General features: G+C 46.6%; 1 protein-coding gene across 1 annotated transcript in view; it reads left to right on the top strand.

The window, feature by feature from the left end:
* LOC136621365 (plasma membrane calcium-transporting ATPase 2-like) overlaps positions 1 to 20,728 on the top strand; it is a 179,680-nt gene that overhangs the window by 89,726 nt on the left and 69,226 nt on the right. The window contains exon 2 of the mRNA XM_066596822.1: positions 8,643 to 9,088. Within this exon, the coding sequence (XP_066452919.1) occupies positions 8,890 to 9,088 (199 nt within the window). The 5' untranslated portion in view covers positions 8,643 to 8,889. The remainder of the gene's footprint in view (positions 1 to 8,642; positions 9,089 to 20,728) is intronic.

Genomic DNA, 20,728 nt, shown 5'->3' on the forward strand with positions numbered 1-20,728 from the left:
GGGACAAATAGTGCATGAAAAAGGGCTGTAGCACCCTAGATCAGGGGCGTAACTATAGAGGGTGCAGGGGATGCGGTTGCACCTGGGCCCAGAAGCCTTAGGGGGCCCATAAGGCCTAACTTCTCCATATAGTAAGCCTAGTAGTATGAATAAAGCTTTATAGTTGGGGGCCCTGTTACAGCTTTTGCATTGGGGCCCAGAAGCTTCAAGTTACGCCTCTGCCCTAGATACATTACAGTGATATGTACAAAAAAGCTCTGAGACTTTAAAAGAATTGGGCCTGTGGTACTCCTGGCAGAGCAGAGCTAGAGATGGTGACTGGTGACAGACCAAGTTCTAAGGCTGGGTTCACACGGGACAGATTTCCAGCTGGATTCTTGCGGATTGGCTGCACCAAAAATCTGTGAGAATTACATTGGAATACTGCAGCTGCGGGTTTTAAAGCAGCAAGCGCCGCTTGCATTTCCACTGCAGCCATCTCTCCCCATAGAGAGGAGTGAGGCCGCTGTGTAAAAAAAAGAAATGACATGCTGTGTCTTTATTTTCCGCACGCTTTGGCCGCAACGGATTGGCTGCAGCGTGTGGACAACATTTTTGAAAAAACTTGGCCACTTTACTGGCCAATCCCGGGATTAGGAGCCGCATGCGGAATTTTTCTGCGGGCAATCTTCACGGAAATTCCGCAGCAAATCTGTCCAGTGTGAACCCAGCCTTACAGTGACAGTGAATAAGCCATGCCCAAATGAAACTTGCAAGTGGTTGTGGACCATTGCCAAAAAAGTCTTCGGGTCATCTACAAAAGACATCCTTGTGCTGACCAGCCAGTTTGCTGCTTCTGCGCATAGATGCCCAGAACAAGAGTGTACTGTGAGGTGTGTTCTGAGGACTGCTGGTGTGCGCCAAGTTGCAGTGAAGACTAGAGGCAAAAGCCAGTCTGGCAAATTAGAGAATCACCTGACATGCCTATGATAAAAAAAAGACTGCAGAGTGAGGCTAAAACTGCACCAAAGTGCAAGCTTGTATTTCCCTCCATTTATTCTGTATACGACTGGCAAGTTCTCTCAAAGAAGATGCATCGGCCCTCTACAGCGCTGCAAGGAGCATCATCATTGGACAAATGAGTAACAGAAGAACATTCTATGGAGTGACAAAAAACTGTACTCCATCTTCAGATCAGATGGAGGTACCTGGGTGTGGAGGACTCCTGGGGAACGACTTCTGTTTGAGTGTGTTGTGCCAACAGGTAAGTACGGCGAAGGTTCCGTTATGGTCTGGGGATGTATTATGTGGCACGGTCTCGGTCTGTTGGTTGTAGTGCCAAGAACCATGAACACAGAGGTGTACCCTGACATCCTAGACAATAATGTGCTGCCAGCAATGTGGCAATACTCTGGGAATGGTCAGCCATACTTCCAATAAGACAACGCGCCTTGTCACAAACCCAACATTTTTTTACATTGGTGTGAAGATATGGATGTTCCACAGTTGAACTGGCTGCACAGAGTCCTGACCTGAACCCTATGGAACATCTCTGTGACAAACTGGAACATTAGGTCAGGAAATATGAACACTGTCTATCTTATATAAGAGAATTCTCAAGACATTTGCAGGATGAATGGAGAGAAATACCAGCTGAAGAGTATCAGACGTTAGTAAAAAGTATGTGGCGGAGAGTATCCAATGTCTCGCACATCTCCCGTTCATGTTACCGTCTTGCACATCTTCCCTACAAGTTTTTGTCTCGCACATCTCCCCTACATGTTACTGTTTCGCATATGTCTCATTCATGTTACCATCTCACACATCTCCCCTACAAGTTACCATCTCGCTCATCTCCCCTACAAGTTACCATCTCACTCATCTCCCCTACAAGTTACTGTTTTGAACATCTCCCATACATGTTACCATTACGCACATCTTCTCTACAAGTTACCATCTTGATTCTGCCATGTGAACATATGCTAAGAATTCCTATTGTGTTTCCCCTGAAAATAAGACCTACACCGAAAATAAGCCTTACCCTGATTTTTTTGGAATTAGGCAGCTAGCCAATACATAAATCCTGCCTCTACAACGCAATGGCTGTTGATTGGTCCCTTGAGCGCCGCGGCTCAGCCAATCAATGCAGCGCTCGAGAACCAATGCGATGGCTGTGATTGGTTTATCAAGCGCTGCATTTATTGGCTTAGCATGGTGCTCGAGAACCAATCACAGGCATTACTTCCTGGAGGCGGGATTTCTGAATCCCTTAACCAGGAAGTGATGATGTATGAGCGGCTAGAACCGAAGAACAGTGCAGACCTCCAGAGATCGTCGTGATGGACGTGCTTGCTAGGTTAGTAAAATAAGACCACCCTGAAAATAAGACCTAGTGCCTCCTTTGGGTCAAAATTAATATACGACAGGGTTTTATTTTTGGGGAAAAATGACATTCAGAATTCTTGCCAACATAGCAGATCTCCTCCTTACCCCAATAGGGATGCATTGAGGTCACAAAAAAGTGGTGGTAACCCCAATTATACTGCAACCATCACATGCCAATAAGTCTCCATGTAAAAAAGGAAGAGATGCAATCAAGAGTAACAGTAATACAAACAAAACCGGTGATGATGAGTAGTGTGAGTCTCGCAAAGCACAAAACACGCACAATAAAATCGCCCAAAAAAATAGAGCCTTATAGAGTGCAGTAGTGTTGGGCAGTTGTGCCATTCTTGCCCCTTGTATACAGTGATAATGTACCAATGTACACAATTTATCACTGGGGAGTGCTGAGGTACAGAGGTATCACTAGAGAGCTGAGGTACAGAGGTATAGCTAGAGAGCTGAGGTACAGAGGTATCACTGGAGAGCTGAGGTACAGAAGTATCGCTGGAGAGCTGAGGTACAGAGGTATCACTAGAGAGCTGAGGTACAGAGGTATCACTAGAGAGCTGAGGTACAGAGGTATCACTAGAGAGCTGAGGTACAGAGGTATAGCTAGAGAGCTGAGGTACAGAGGTATAGCTAGAGAGCTGAGGTACAGAGGTATCACTGGAGAGCTGAGGTACAGAGGTATCACTGGAGAGCTGAGGTACAGAGGTATCACTGGAGAGCTGAGGTACAGAGGTATCACTTGGGAGCAGAGATATCACTGGAGAGCTGAGATACAAAAGAATCACTGGAGAGCTGAGGTACAGAGGTATCACTATGAAGCTGAGGTACAGAGGTATCATTGGAGAGCTGAGGTACAGAGGTCTCACTGGGGAGCTGAGATATCACTGGAGAGCTGAGGTACAGAGGTATCATTGGAGAGCTGAGGTACAGAGGTCTCACTGGGGAGCTGAGGTACAGAGGTCTAACTGGGGAGCTGAGGTACAGAGGTATCACTGGGGAATACTAAGGTACACAGGTATCACTGGGGAGCTGAGGTACAGAGATATCACCGGGGAGAGCTGAGGTACAGAGGTATTACTGGGGAGTGCTGAGATACAGAGATATCACTGGGGAGTGCTGAGATACAGAGATATCACTGGGGAGTGCTGAGATACAGAGATATCACTGGGGAGTGCTGAGATACAGAGATATCACTGGGGAGTGCTGAGATACATAGGTATCACTGGGAAGCTGAGATACAGAGACATCACTGGGGAATGCTAAGATACAGAGACATCACTAGGGAAAGCTGAGGTACAGAGGTATCACTGGGAAGCTGAGATACAGAGATATCACTGGGGAGAGCTGAAATACAGACATATCACTGGGGAACGCTAAGGTACACAGATATAACTGGGAAGCTGAGATACAGACATATCACTGAGGAGAGCTGAGGCACAGAGGTATCTCTGGAGAGCTGAAGTACAGCGGTATCACTGGTGAGAGCTGAGGCACAGACGTCTAACTGGGGAGTTGAGGTACAGACGTATCACTGGAGAGCTGAGGTATAGAGGTATCACTGTGGTGCTGACATACAGACGTACCACTGGAGAGCTTAGATACAGAGGTATCACTGAGGAACGCTAAGGTGCAGAGGTATTACTGGGGAGCTGAGGTACAGAGGTATCACTAGGGAGAGCTAAGGTACAGAGGTATTACTGGGGAGCTGAGGTACAGATATATCACTGCAGAGCTGAGGTACAGAGATATCACTGGACAGCTTAGGTACAGGCGTATCACTGGGGAGCTGAGTTACAGAGGTATCACTGGTGAGAGCTGATGTACAGAGGTATCACTGGAGTGCTGACATACAGACGTACCACTGGGGAGCTTAGATACAGAGGTATCACTGAGGAACGCTAAGGTGCAGAGGTATTACTGGGGAGCTGAGGTACAGAGGTATCACTAGGGAGAGCTAAGGTACAGAGGTATTACTGGGGAGCTGAGGTACAGATATATCACTGCAGAGCTGAGGTACAGAGATATCACTGGACAGCTTAGGTACAGGCGTATCACTGGGGAGCTGAGTTACAGAGGTATCACTGGTGAGAGCTGATGTACAGAGGTATCACTGGGGTGCTGACATACAGACGTACCACTGGGGAGCTTAGATACAAAGGTATTACTGGGAGCGTTGAGGCACAGATGTGTCACTGGGGAGCTGAGGTACAGAAGTATCACTGGGGAACGCTAAGGTGCAGAGGTATTACTAGTGAGAGTTGATGTACAGAGCTATTACTAGGGACCTGAGGTACAGAGGTATCACTGGGGTGCTGACATACAGATGTATCACGGGGGAGCTTAGATACAGAGGTATCACTGGGAAGCATTAAGGGACAGAGGTATCACTGGGGAGCTGAGGTACAGAGGTATCACTGGAGAGCTGAGTTACAGAGGTATCACTGTGGTGCTGACATACAGAGGTATCACTGGGAAGCTGAAATACAGAGGTATCACTGGGGAGAGCTAAGATACAGAGATATCACTGGGAGCAGAGATACAGAAGTATCACTGGAGAGCTGAGATACAGAAGTATCACTGGAGAGCTGAGGTACAGAGGTATTACTGGGGAGCTGAGGTATCACTGGTAAGCTGACATACAGAGGTATCACTGAAGAGTTGAGGTACATCTGCTGACAGGACACTTGCTGACATACTTGTGATGTATGTTATGGGGCAGTTGTGCTGTTCCTGCATCTTGTATACAGTGATATACAATGTATCACTAGAGAGCTGAGGTACATACGTATAACTGAAGAACTGAGGTACAGAGGTATCACTGGAGGGCTGAGGTACAAACGTATCACTGGAGAGCTGAGGTACAAACGTATCACTGGAGGGCTGAGGTACAGAGGTATCACTAGAGAGCTGAGGTACATACCTATAACTGAAGAGCTGAGATACAAACGCATCACTGGAGGGCTGAGATACAGAGGTATCACTGGAGAGCTGAGGTACAGAGGTATCATTGGAGAGCTGAGGTACAGAGGTATCACTGGAGAGCTGAGGTACAGAGGTATCACTGGAGAGCTGAGGTATCACTGGAGGGCTGAGGTACAGAGGTATCACTGGAGAGCTGAGGTACAGAGGTATCATTGGAAAGCTGAGGTACAGAGGTATCACTGGAGAGCTGAGGTACAGAGGTATCACACTAGTGCTCAGGTAGAGAAGTAACACTGGGGAGCTTAGATACAGAGGTATGAGTGCGGTGCTGAGAAACAGAAGTATCACTGGTGAACGCTGAGGTACAGATGTTTCACTAGGGAGCTGAGGTACAGAGGTATCGCTGGGCAGCTGAGGTACAAACATATCACTGGAGAGCTTTAGTACGGACGTAACACTGGGGAGCTTAGATACAGAGGTATTACTGGGGAGCTGAGCCACAGAGGTATCATTGGCGAGAGCTGAGGTATGGAGGTATCACTAGAGAACTGAGATACAAAGGTATCACTGGAAAGAGCTAAGATACATAGATATCACTGATGAGAGCTGAGGTCCAGGGTATCACTGGAGAACTGAGATACAGAGGTATCGCTGGACAGCTGAGGTACAGATGTATCACTAGGGAGAGCTAAGGTACAGAGGTACCTGTCTCTTGGTTGCCGTACTTGTGACATGGGGCAGTTGTATTACTCTTGCCCCTTGCTGACATACTTGTGATGTACTGTATGACTTGGGGCAGTTCTGCTGCTTTTGCCCTTGGTTGTTGTACTTGTGATATATGACATGGGGCGCTTGTGCTGCTCTTGCCCCTTGCTAAGCTTGTGATATCTGATGGGAGGCAGTTGCTCTGCTCTTGCTCCTTTTTACATCCTTGAGGTATATGACATGGAGCAGTTGTGTTGCTCTTTCCCTTTTGTACATATTTGAGAATGTATGTTTTGGGGTTGTTTTGCTGCTTTTGCCCTCGGTTATTGTACTTGTGATATATGACATTGGGCAGTTGTGCCGCTCTTGCTCATGGTTATTGTTCTTGTGATATATGACGTGGGGCAGTTGTGCTAATTTTACCCTTAGTTATTGTACTTGTGATATATGACAATGGGTGGTTGTGCCGCTCTTGCCCCTGGTTGATAAGCTTGTGAAATATGATATGGGGCAGTTATGCTGCTTTTGCCCCTTTTTACATACTTGTAATACATGACATAGAGTAATTGTGTTGCTTTTCCCCTCGTTGTTATATGTGTTATATATGACATGGGACAATTGTGCTGCTCCTCCCCTTTTTGACATATTTGTGATATATGTTGTGGGGCAGTTGTGCTTCTCTTGCCCCTTGTTAAGATTCTTGTGATATATGACATGGGGAGGTTGTGCCGCTCTTGCCCCTGGTTATTGTACTTGTGATATATAACACTGGGTAGTTGTGTTGCTCTTGCCCCTGGTTATTGTATTTTTGATATATGACATGGGGCAGTTGTGCCGCTCTTGCCCCTGTTTATTGTATTTGGGATATATGACATTGGGCAGTTGTGCCGCTCTTGTTCCTGGTTATTGTACTTGTGATATATGACATTGGGCAGTTGTGCCGCTCTTGCTTATTGTTATTGTTCTTGTGATATATGACGTGGGGCAGTTGTGCTAATTTTACCCTTAGTTATTGTACTTGTGATATATGACAGTGGGCGGTTGCGGCGCTCTTGCCCCTGATTGATAAGCTTGTGATGTATGATATAGGGAAGTTGTGCTGCTTTTGCCCCTTTTTACATACTTGTAATACATGACATGGGACAATTGTGCTGCTCTTCCCCTTTTTGACATATTTGTGATATATGACATTGGTCAGTTGTGCCGCTCCTGCCATTGGTTATTGTACTTGTGATATAAGACACTGGGCAGTTGTGCCGCTCTTGCCCCTGGTTATCGTATTTGTGATATATGATGTTGGGCAGTTGTGCTGCTCTTGCCCATGGTTATTGTATTTGTGATATATGCCGTGGGGCAGTTGTGCCACTCTTGCCCCTGGTTATTGTATTTGTGATATATGACGTGGGGCAGTTGTGCCACTCTTGCCCCTGGTTATTGTACTTGTGATATATGACGTGGGGCCGTTGTGCCGCTCTTGCCCCTGGTTATTGTATTTGTGATAATGACGTGGGGCAGTTGTGCCGCTCTTGCCCCTAGTTATTGTATTTGTGATATATGACGTGGGGCAGTTGTGTCGCTCTTGCCCCTGGTTATTGTATTTGTGATATATGACGTGGGGCAGTTGTGTCGCTCTTGCCCCTGGTTATTGTATTTGTGATATATGACGTGGGGCAGTTGTGTCGCTCTTGCCCCTGGTTATTGTATTTGTGATATATGACGTGGGGCAGTTGTGCCGCTCTTGCCCCTGGTTATTGTATTTGTGATATATGACGTGGGGCAGTTGTGCCGCTCTTGCCCCTGGTTATTGTATTTGTGATATATGACGTGGGGCAGTTGTGCCGCTCTTGCCCCTAGTTATTGTATTTGTGATATATGACGTGGGGCAGTTGTGTCGCTCTTGCCCCTGGTTATTGTATTTGTGATATATGACGTGGGGCAGTTGTGCCGCTCTTGCCCCTAGTTATTGTATTTGTGATATATGACGTGGGGCAGTTGTGTCGCTCTTGCCCCTGGTTATTGTATTTGTGATATATGACATGGGGCCGTTGTGCCACTCTTGCCCCTGGTTATCGTATTTGTGATATATGATGTTGGTCAGTTGTGCTGCTCTTGCCCCTGGTTATTGTATTTGTGATAATGACGTGGGGCAGTTGTGCCGCTCTTGCCCCTAGTTATTGTATTTGTGATATATGACGTGGGGCAGTTGTGTCGCTCTTGCCCCTGGTTATTGTATTTGTGATATATGACGTGGGGCAGTTGTGTCGCTCTTGCCCCTGGTTATTGTATTTGTGATATATGACGTGGGGCAGTTGTGCCGCTCTTGCCCCTGGCTGACAGGCTCCTGACATATGACATGTCGGAGTTTCTGCATTATTTATGTTTTTGCTTCTTTTTGCCTCATTCTGTGTCTCTGCTGAAATGAAAGATTGATGTGCAGTGTAAACTTGCCCACGTAATTCAGGCTGCGGGACGGATGTCTCCTTATTAATATACATGAGACATCTCATCTAGCTGAGAGCGCTGCTGAACACCGAGCATCAGCTCTGCACGCTGTAGTAGCGGAGACTCCGTAGAGCGATGGCTTCTCGGGGGGTTCGTGGCGACGTTTGCAGCTTCTGAATGTCGTTGTGTTTGTCTTTCAGCAGAGGAGATGACGTTGCATCGGGTGATGGTGGAGTCCAGCGCGATGGCATTCAGTAAATGGAAAGAAGTTTTTATGCTGCAGCCTTGAAAGTGTCCACGCAAGAAGGAGACGGTCACCTGGCGGGCACCTTGTGTTCTTCCACCCTGGTTTATGCCATCTGGCTGACCGTCACGCACTGAAAGCGCTAGGATTTCCATCTCTGACAATACTGCGGATATCTTGTCCCAGCTGCAAAACACAAGGTGATGGGTGACATGAGCAATAGTGATTTCTACTCCAAGAACCAAAGAAATGAGGCCAATCATGCAGCTGAATTCGGGTGCTCCCTCGAGGAACTGCGCTCTCTTATGGAGCTGCGGGGAACTGAGGCCGTGGTTAAGATTAAGGAATCTTTTGGGGACTCGGAAGGATTGTGCAGGCGATTAAAGACTTCTCCCACCGAAGGTAAGAGCCTTTCACCACCGCAGATGTTCATTGGCTGATAGCACAACCGCTCGAGAGGCCAACAGTGTCACTGACAGGTGCATCTCACTCCCTCCACCAAGGTGGCCTCTCTCCACACAGTGACAGCAGGTTTCTCTCTCTTTTTTCACGTTGGAATATCAGTCTCTCTCTCTCTTCACACTGGGTTACTTAGCTCTCTCTCCACTCTGGGATATCAGACTCTCTCTCTCTCTGCTGGGATATCTGACTCTCTCTTTCCCCCCCCCCCTCCTTCCCCCACTTGGATATCAGACTCTCCACACTGGGATAGCAGACTCACTCACTCTCCACATTGGGTTACTCAGCTCTCTCTCTCCACACTGGAATAACACTGGGCTCTGTCTCTCTCCCTCCACACTGGAATAACACTGGGCTCTGTCTCTCTCCCTCCACACTGGAATAACACTGGGCTCTGTCTCTCTCCCTCCACACTGGAATAACACTGGGCTCTGTCTCTCTCCCTCCACACTGGAATAACACTGGGCTCTGTCTCTCTCCCTCCACACTGGAATAACACTGGGCTCTGTCTCTCTCCCTCCACACTGGAATAACACTGGGCTCTGTCTCTCTCCACACTGGAATATTAAACTCTTTACCCACATTTGGATATCAGACCCCCCCCCCCTCTCTCTCTGTCTCTTCACACTGGGATATCAGACTCTCTCCACACTAATATATCAGACTCTCTTTCTCTCTCTTTTTCTCTCCGCACTGGGATATGTGACTCTCTCTCTCATTGGGATAGTAGGCCGCCTCTCTCTTTCTCTGCATACTGAAATAGAAATATCAGACTCTCTTTCCACAGTGGGATATCAGACTCTCTATCTCCACACCTGGATACAAGGCCCTCTGTCTCTTTCCACACCTGGATATCAGGCTCTCTCTTTCCACACTGGGATATCAGGCCCTTTCTTTCCACACTGGGATATCAGGCCCTCTCTTTCTCTGTCTCTCCACAATGCAATATTAGGCCTTCTCTCTTTTTCTCTGCATACTGAAATATCAAACTCCACATAGGATATCAGACTCTCTCTCTCTCAACGCTGGGATACAAGACTCTCTCTCCCTCCACAATGGAATAACACTGGGATATGATTCTATGATTTTCTATTCCCACATTGCGATATCAGGCTCTATCTCTCTTTCTCTCTCCACAATGTGATATTAGGCCGTCTCTCTCTCTTTCTCTGCATACTGAAATATTAGACTCTCCACACAGGAATATCAGACTCACTCTCTCCACACTGGAATATCAGACTTTCTTTCTCCACACTGGGATACCAGACTTTTTTTTACCTCCACATTGGAATAACAGGGTCCCACCTGTCTCTCTCTCTTTCTACATTAGAATATAAGACTCTCTCTCTCCACACTGGGATATCAGACACTCTATCTCTCTCCACAGTGATATATCAGACTCTCTCTCCACAGTGGGATATCAGACTCTCTGTCTCCACACTCGGATATCAGTCTCTCTCTGTACACACACTCACTCACTCTCCACACCTGGATATCAGACTCTTTCTGCACACATGGATATCAGACTCTCTCTCTCTCTGCACACCTGGATATCAAGCCATCTTTGTCTACACCTGGATATCAGACTCTCTCTCTGTCTCTCCACACCTGGATATCAGACTCTCTCTGCACACATGGATATCAGACTCTCTCTCTCTCTCTGCACACCTGGATATCAAGCCATCTTTGTCTATATCTTGATATCAGACTCTCCCTTTCCATACTGGGATATCAGACTCTTTCTATCCACGATGGGATATCAGGTCCTGTCTGTCTTTCCACAATGGGATATCAGGTCCTTTCTGTCTTTCTCTGCATACTAACAGACTCTGTCTCCACCCTAGGATATCAGACTGTCTCTCTCCACACTGGAATAGCAGACTTCCTCTCTTTCCACACTGGGATGGCAGACTTTCTCTCTCCACACTGGGATATAAGACTCTCTCTATCCACACTGGCATATAAGACTCTCTCTCCACACTGGGATATCAGTCTCTTTCTCCCTCCACACTAGAATATACGACTCCCTCTCTTCAAACTGGGATATCAAACTCTCTCTCTCTCCACACTGGATCATCAGACTCTCTCTCTTTCCAAACTGGGATATCAGACTTTTTCTGCACAGTAGGATATCATACTCTTTCTCTCCACACTGGGATACCAGACTCTCTCTCTCCACACTGGGTTACTTAGCTCTCTCCCCATACTGGGATACTAGACTCTGCCCTCTCTCTGTCTGTTCACAATGGGATATCAGACACTCTCTCCACACTAATATATCAGACTCTTTCTCTCTTTTTTCTCCACACTGGAATACCAGACAGTCTCTCCCCACAATGGAATAGCAGTCTCTCTCTCTCTCTCTCTCTCTTGACACTGGCATATGTGACTCTGTCTCTCTCCACACTGGGATATTGGGCTGCCTCTCTCTTTCTCTGCATACTGAAATATCAGACTCTCCACACAGGAATATCAGACTCACTCTCTCTCCACACTGGAATAGCAGACTCTCTTTCCACAGTGGGATATCAGACTCTCTCTCCACACCTGGATATCAGGCTTTCATTTTCCACACTGGGATATCAGGCCCTCTCTTTCTCTGACTCTCCACAATGCGATATTAGGCCTTCTCTGTTTTTTTCTTTTCTGCATACTGAAATATCACACTCCACACTAGGATATCAGACTGTGTCTCAGCATTAGTATATCAGACTCTCTCTGCAATGGAATAAATCTGAGATATGAATCTATGATTCTCTGTCCCCACATTGGGATATGAGGCCCTATCTCATTTTCCACAATGTGATATTAGGCCATCTCTCTCTCTTTCTCTGCATACTGAAATATCAGACTCTCCACACTGGAATATCAGACTCTTTTTCTCTCTCTACAATGGGATACCAGACTTTTTCTCCCTCCACATTGGAATAACAGGGTCCCCTCTCTCTCCACAATGATATATCAGACTCTCTCCCCACAGTTGGATATCAGACTCTCTGTCTCCACACTTGGATATCAGTCTCTGTACACACACTGGAATATCAGACTCGCTCTCCACACCTTGATATCAGACTCTCTCTCTGTCTCTCCACACCTGGATATCAGACGTTTTCGTTTTCCAAACTGGGATATCAAACTCTTTCTGCACAATAGAATATCATTCTCTCTCCACACTGAGATACCAGACTCTCTCTCTCTACACACTGGATTACTTAACTCTCTCGCTCTGCATACTGGGATACTAGACTCTGCCTCTCTCCCTCCGCAATGGAATAACAGGCCCCCCCCCCTCTCTCTTTCCGCACTGGCATACCAGACTTTCTCTTTCTGTCCACAATAGGATATTAAACTCTCTACCCACATTGGGTTATCAGACCCTCTCTCTGTCTCTCTACACTGGGATATCAGACTCTCTTACAACACTAATATATCAGACTCTCTCTCTCTTTCACTCCGCACTGGGATACCACAAAGGAATAACAGCTTCCCCCCCTCTCTCTGTCTCTCTCTCTCTCTCTCTCTCTCTCTCTCTCTCCACACTGGCATATCAGACTCTATCTTTCTGTCCACATTGGGATAGTAATCTCTCTACCCACATTGGGATATCAGACCCTCTCTCTGTCTCTCTACACTGGGATATCAGACTCTCTTTCAACACTAATATATCAGACTCTCTCTCTCTTTCACTCCGCACTGGGATACCACAAAGGAATAACAGCTTCCCCCCCCCCCTCTCTCTGTCTCTCTCTGTCTCTCTCTCCACACTGGCATATCAGACTCTCTCTTTCTGTCCACACTGGGATAGTAATCTCTCTACCCACATTGGGATATCAGACCCTCTCTCTTTCTCTTCACACTGGGATATCATACTCTCTCTCCACACTAATATATCAGACTCTCTCTCTTTTTCTCTCCACACTGAGATACCAGACTATCACTCTCCTCAATGGAATAACAGGCCCTCTCCCTCTCTCTCTCTCTCTCTCTCTCTCTCTCTCTCGACACTGGGATATGAGACTCTCTCTCCACACTGGGATATTAGGCAATCTCTCTCTTTCTCTGCATACTGAAATATCAGACTTTTCACACGGGCATATCAGACTCACTCTCTCTCAACATCTGGATATCAGACGCTCTCTGTCTATACTGGGATATCAGACTCTGTCTCAACACTAGTATATCAGACTCTCTTTCTCCACACGGGAATTCCATTGGCTTGAGAAAGGTGCCTGTGTGCACAGAAACGCGTTGCCTAGTATATCTTTCAGAATAAAGAAAACATTGAATTTATCTGACTCTGAGACATGGCTACCATCTGGACGACTTGAGGAGTCGACACTTCAAGGAGGGGACTTTTTGCTGGTCATACACCCCTCCTCCGGAGTAAGTGCCGTCCCTATTTCTTTCCACTAGATTGACAAAAAATAACCTGGGTTAATGCTTTGCATGTTCTAAGAGCACAGACTTTTTTCTTCTCTATTTACGGTCTGTTGTATTCACACGGGGATATCAGACTCACGCTCTCTTCACACGGGGATATCAGACTCACGCTCTCTCCACACAGGGGTATCAGACTCTCTCTCTCTCCAGACTGGGATACCAGACTTTCTCTCTCCCTCCACACTGGAATAACAGGGTTCCCCCCCTCGATCTCTTTCTCTCTCCCCACACTGGAATATTAGACTCTCTCCCCACACTGGGATATCAGACTCGCTCTTCACACCTGGATATCAGACTCTCTCTGTCTCTTCACACCTGGATATCAGACTCTCTCTACACACCTGGATATCAGACTCTCTCTTTCTCTGCACACCTGGATATCAAGCCCTCTCTATCTACACCTTATATATGAGACTCTCTTTTTTCCTACTGGGATTTGAGACTCTTTCTATCCACAATGGGATATCAGGTCCTCCCTGTCTTTTCACAATGTGATATTAGGCCTTCTGTCTTTTTCTCTGCATACTGCAATAACAAACTCTGTCTCCACACTAAGATATTAAACCCTCTCTTCAAACTGGGATATCAGACTCTCTATGCACAGTAGAATATCATATTCTCTCTCTCCACACTGGGATACTAGACTCTCTCTCTCCACACTGGGTTACTTAGCTCTTTCTCCATCCACACTGGGATACTAGACTCTGCCTCTCTCCATCCACAATGGAATAACAGGCCCCCTCTCTCTCTTTCACCACTGGCATACCAGATTTTGTCTTTTTGTCCACACTAGGATATTAAACTCTCTACCCACATTGGGATATCAGACCCTCTCTCTGTCTCTTCACACTGGGATATCAGACTCTCTCTCCACACTAAAAATATTAGACTCTCTTTCTCTTTTTCTTTCTACAGCGAGATACCAGACTCTCTCTCTTTCCACAATGGAATAACAGGCCCTCTCTCTTTCTCTCTCCACACTAGAATATCTGACTCCCACTCTCTAAACTGGTATATTAGACCCTCTCGCCACACTAGGATATCAGATTCTCTCTCTGTCTTTGTCTCTCTCTCGCTCTCTCCTGGCATACCAGGCTCTCTCTTTCTGTCCACACTGGGATATTGAACTCTCTACCCACATTGAGATATCAGGCCTGCCTCTCTCTCTTTTTACACTGGGATATCAGACTCTCTCCCAACACAAGATATCTGACTCTCTCTCTCTCTTGACACTGGGATATCAGACTTTCTCTCTCTCCACACTGGAATATTAAACTCTCTCCCCACATTGGGATATTAGGTCGTCTCTCTCTTTCTCTGCATACTGAAATATCAGACTCTACACTGGGATATCAAACTCTGTCTCAACTTTAGTATATCAGACTCTCTTTCTCCACACTGGGATTCTAGACTCTCTCTCCCTCCACAATGGAATAACACTGGGATATTAAACTCTCTTTCCACACTGGGATATCAGGCCCTCTCTTTCTTTCTTTCTCCACAATGTGACATTAGGCTGTCTCTCTCTGGGTACTGAAATATAAGACTCTTTCTCTCTACACACTGGGATAACAGACTTTCTCTCTCCCTCCACACTGGAATAACAGCGTCACCCCTCTCTCTCACACTCTCCACACTGGATTATCAGACTTTCTCTCAACACTGGCATAGCAGACTTTCTCTTTCCACATTGGCATAGCAGACTCTCTCTCCACACTGGGATATTTGGCTCTCTGTTTGTCTCTCCACAGGGGGATACTAGACTCTATCTTTCTCCCTCCACAATGGAATAATAGGCCTCCTCTCTCTCTCTTTCTCTCTCTCTCTCTCTTTCTCTCTCTCTCTCTCTTTCTTTCTCTCTCTCTCTTTATCTCTCCCCAAATTGGAATATTAGGTCATCTCTTTCTTTCTCTATATACTGAAATATCAGACTCCCCACATGGGCATACTGGGATATCAGACTCTGTCTCAACACTAGTATATCAGACTCTCTTTCTCCACACGGGGATTCCAGACTCTCTTTCTCCACAATGGAATAACACTGGGATATTAAACTCTTACCCCACATTGGGGTATCAGGCCCGATCTCTCTCTTTCTTTCTTTCTTTCGTGATATTGGGCCGTCTCTCTCTCTCTCTCTGCGTAGTGAAATATCAGGCTCTCCACAATGAAATATCAGACTCTCTTTCTCCCTCCACACTGGAATAACAGGGTCACCCCCCCCCCTCTCTCTCTTTCTCTCTCTCCACACTGGAATATCAGACTTTCCCTCTCCACACTGGGATAGCTGACTCTCTTTCTCTCTCCACAGTGAGCTATCAGATTTCCTGTCTCCCTCCACATTGGAATAACAGGGTCCCAGCTCTCTCTCTTTCTCTTTCTCTCCACACTGGGATAGCAGACTTTCTCTCGCCACACTGGGATAGCAGAAGCTCTATCTCCACAGTGATATATCAGACTCTCTCTCCACAGTGGGCTATCAGATTCTCTGTCTCCACACTAGAGTATCAGTCTCTTTCTCTACACACACTGAGATATCAGACCCCCCCTCCACACCTGGATATCAGACTCTCTCTGTCTCTCCACATCTGGATATCAGACTCTTTCTCTCTCTGCACACCCGGATATCAGGCCCTCTCTCCACACCTGGATATCAGACTCCCTCTTTCCATACTGGAATATCAGACTCTCTCTATCTAAACTGGCATATCAAGCCCTCTTTCTCTCTCTGTCTCTCCACAATGTGATATTGGACCTTCTCTCTCTTTTTCTGCATACTGAAATATCAGTCTCTCTCTCCACACTAGGATATCAGACTTTCTCTCTCCACACTGGGATAGCAGACTTTCTTAAGACTAGGATATAAGACTCTCTCCACACTGGCATATCAAACTCTCTCTCTCTCTCCACACTGAATATCAGGCTCTTTCTCTCTCTCTCCACTCTGGGATTTCAGATTCTTTCTCTCCACTTTGGCATATCAGACTCTCTCTCTCCACACTGGGATATTAGACTCTCTCTCTCCACACTGGAATATCAGACTCTCTCCACTCTGGGATTTTAGAATATCCTTTTCGCTCTGGCATATCAGGCCATCTCTTTCTCCACACAGTGCGATATCAAGCTCTCTCTCTGTCTGCCTCTCTTCCATGGATATATTGAGGCCTCCACTATCTGTTCACCTGGTGCCCCCACTATTCCTGGAGCACATTCCTCAGATATGGTAATGTGACATAAAACCTTGGACAGATTCAGTCCTTTATTAAATGGTTTGTGTGTGAGCCAACTTTTTAAAAACTGAGTTAAATCTGCTAAAACAATAAAGCAGAGGTACGTACCCATCCTCTCTTGGTGATCCAGCACTGCAGCCCCACAGTCCTCCCCATCATTGTTTAGGAACGGCTATCACCTGCGCACTGCAGCCAATCAGAGGCTGCTGTTGTCATGTGCCTTTTTTCTCGCACCACTGCTCAGATGCTGGGATATGTGATTCCAGGAGAACAGCACATGACCGCTGCGGCCTCTGATTAGGTGATAGCTGTTCCTAAATAAAGACCAGTAGGACCACAGGGCTGCAGTGCTGGATCACCAAGGGAGAGGACGGGTAAGTGCCTCTGCTTTATTGTGTTAAGAAGTTTAACTCTGTTTAAAAAGTTGGCTCACATCCGGACACCCTTTTTAAGGGCTCTTACCCACTTGCGTTTTTTTTGTAACCCTGCGATATCGCTGTGTTTTTTTAAGGCGATTTTCAATGGGACTTTCTAATGTTAAAAATGCATCGCAAGTTTGTGCTTTGCGATTTTTGTGCGATACGTATTTGATAGAGATGAGCGAACGTACTCGGCCCCGCCCCTTTTTCGCCCGAATACCGCGATTTTCGAGTATTTCCGTACTCGGGTGAAAAGATTCGGGGGGCGCCGTGGGTGAATGGGGGGTTGCAGCGGGGAGTGAGGGGGAGAGGGAGAGAGAGAGGGCTCCCCCCTGTTCCCTGCTGCTACCCCCCGCGCCGCCACGCCTCCCCCCGCCCCCCGGCGCCCCCCGAATCTTTTCACCCGAGTACTGAAGTACTCGAAAATCACGGTGCTCGATCAAGTAATTACTCGAAACGAGTACGTTCGCTCATCTCTAGTATTTAACATTAGAAAGTCCCATTGATGATATCGTAGCGTTAAAAAAAACGCAAATGTGTGGGAGCCCTTAGTGTATCAGACACGTTGATAAATATGTACTACTTTTCCCTGTGTTTTAGGGATTTGACGCTGCCTTTTAATATAACATTCTTGTATGTTCTTTGTTGTGTTCTTGGCTTTAGAAATGTTTAGCCACATGAAAATTATTCTGACTTTTGATAATCGTGTGACGATGAGATCTCATCCTGGCTTTACGTTTTTGCCCTGTTTCTCCAACATAAAGGCCCCCAACGGGAAATTTACTGCACAGGATCAGGTACACAACATGGGACGTGGAACATGTGAAGGTCCCAGGGATTTTATAGTCCTGCTGCGTGTTGTATTCATGGCCAATATACATGACTGTATTTGGGGATCTGTATTCCGTCAGTGGACATTATATGCGACTATATTTGGGGATCCATATCCTGTCCGCGGTCAGTACATGTGAGCAGGTTTTGCATCTCCCTACATTGCAGGGATGAATTTCTTTTTGTGTATCTGAGGGCAATGCACTCCTGTCTATAAGGTTGCTAAGATTTGGAGGTAGCGCGGCAGGGAAGGGTCTGGGAATATGACTTTGAGGCCATCATCCTTATGTAGCGTACTACTACCAGGTTTTTCTGGTGGCTCTATGCACCACTTACTAATGTAATATAGTGAAAGGGATTGCAGTTGGTCACAGGTCCTAAACCAGCAGAGCCGAACAGCAGCCGTGTGATTATGTCACTGTCATGTGATCAGTCACTGGGGCTCTGAACTCCGCCCTTGATCACATGGTTGCTGTCAGGTTCAGCGTGTTTTAGGACCTGTGATGACGGCACTGTCATGTGATCAGAGGTGGAGCTCAAGGCCTTGGTGACTAATCACATGACAGTGACATCATCACGTGTAACTCATACAGTCACTCAGTCACTAACAGAAAGGTGGTCGTTAGTATTTTGATGATGGACTTTTTCTTAGTACTTCTGGGTCTCCTGGCGGCTGTGATGATAGAATGGTCGTCCTACTTTATAAATGTCCTTGTAAGATGGTGTAAATATTCATCTCAGTCGTGGGTGCCTCACTGAGGAAATCTCAGGATGGGTAGAGGATATCCTCAAACCACTGGTAAGAAATACAACCAGCTATCTCCAGGACACCACTGACCAGAAATCTCCTTCCCAATGTTATCTCCAGGACCCAACCGCAGATCCCCTCCCCAATGCTATCTCCAGGACACCACTAACCAGAGGTCCCCCTCTCCAGTGCTATCTCCAGAACACCAGCAACCACAGGTCCCCTCTCATTGCTACCTCCAGGATAACACCAACCACAGGTCCCCTCTCATTGCTACCTCCAGGATACCACCAACCACAGGTCCCCTCTCATTGCTACCTCCGGGATACCACCAACCACAGGTCCCCTCCCCAGTGCTATTTCAAGGAAACCACCGATCACAAACCAGAGGTCTCCTCACCAGCGGTGCTGTCTTAAGGACTCCACTGACCATAGATCATATGCTCAATCTCCTGGACACCGCAGATCACTGACCATAGTCCCATTGTCAGTGCTATCTCCAGGACACCACTGATCACAGGTCCACTCCCAAATTCTATCTCCAGGACAGCATCAACCACAAGTCTCCTCCCCATTGATACCTCCAGGACACCCCCAGCCAGAGGTACTCTCCCCATTACAACCTCCAGCACAACACCAACCAGAGGTTCCCTCCCTAATGCTACCTCAAGGAAACCACTAATCACAGACCAGATGTCCCCTCCTCAGCGCTATCTTCAAGACACCCCAGACCACTAACCATAGGTCTCATCTTCAATGCTATCACAAGGACATCACTGACCATTTGCTACCTTCCCAGTGTTATCTCAAGGACACCCCTGACAACCAACCTTAAGTCCTTCCATCCTATCTTCAGGGCACCACCAGCCATCATCAAGAGGATCCCTCCCCAATGCTATATATTCCTGCATACCACATAAGGATGGACTGACCACCTGACAAGTGTATCTTGAAACTAATAGGATCACTCGGAGTCTGTGCTACAGCTCACTAATTTTATCCTTATGCGCAATTATTTCTCATTTGGCGAATAAATGTATCTACAACTCACTGGAACCACCATGGGCAGTAAAATACGCCAACCTTTTCATGGCAAAACTGGAAAGTGACTTCTTGCCTTCTGCTCCATCAAATCATTGACCTACTCCCAACATAAAGGACATCATAATCACCCATCCACAGGATAGATGATAAATGTATGATCACTGGAGATCCAACTGCTGGGACACCCATCGATCAGTAGAACTGAGGGTCCAAAATTCCCTGTGTGAATGGAGCACTCTGCTATTTCAGCCAGTACCATAGACAGTTAATGGTGTGGTAGTGTGAATTCATGACCACTGCTCAGTTCACATGGGGGACTCGCTCTCATCGATGCAGGTTGCAATGGTGAGAACCCTAGCCCCTGTGTGTGTCTGAGGTCAGTATTAGTTTAGGGCTTTGGTCTGGGGTCTGTATTTAAGGATCACATACGGGGTTTAAATTTATTTAGGTATCTGGGTCACTATTTAGGTGCTCCGGGTTCTGTTTGTTTAGGAGGTCTGGTCTGAGGACTACAATAGAGACCGACAATTATCTCTAGTTTTGACCGCTACTACTCCCGGCCCATGTCAACATAGTGGTCAAGAATTACAGGAACAGCCAAGCGGGCTGTCTTGTGGTGTTTCTGGAACTCCCATACTAGTGAATGGAAGTTACAGAAACAGCGTAGAAAAAAATGTGCTTGACTGTTTCTATCGTTTGGGCCACCTCATACAGAGAGGTATTCCATATCAGCCATGTTTGGTTGAGATGGGATAACCTTTTAGGGGCTTTTATAGGCAAGCATGTCAGTGTTATGGCTACAAAAAGAAACAAATTGAAAAAAACATGGACAGCACACGGAAGTCCTTTGTATGTTGTCCATTTTTCATAT

This window comes from Eleutherodactylus coqui, chromosome 3, assembly GCF_035609145.1.
Source record: "Eleutherodactylus coqui strain aEleCoq1 chromosome 3, aEleCoq1.hap1, whole genome shotgun sequence".
Classification (NCBI taxonomy): Eukaryota; Metazoa; Chordata; class Amphibia; order Anura; family Eleutherodactylidae; genus Eleutherodactylus; species Eleutherodactylus coqui.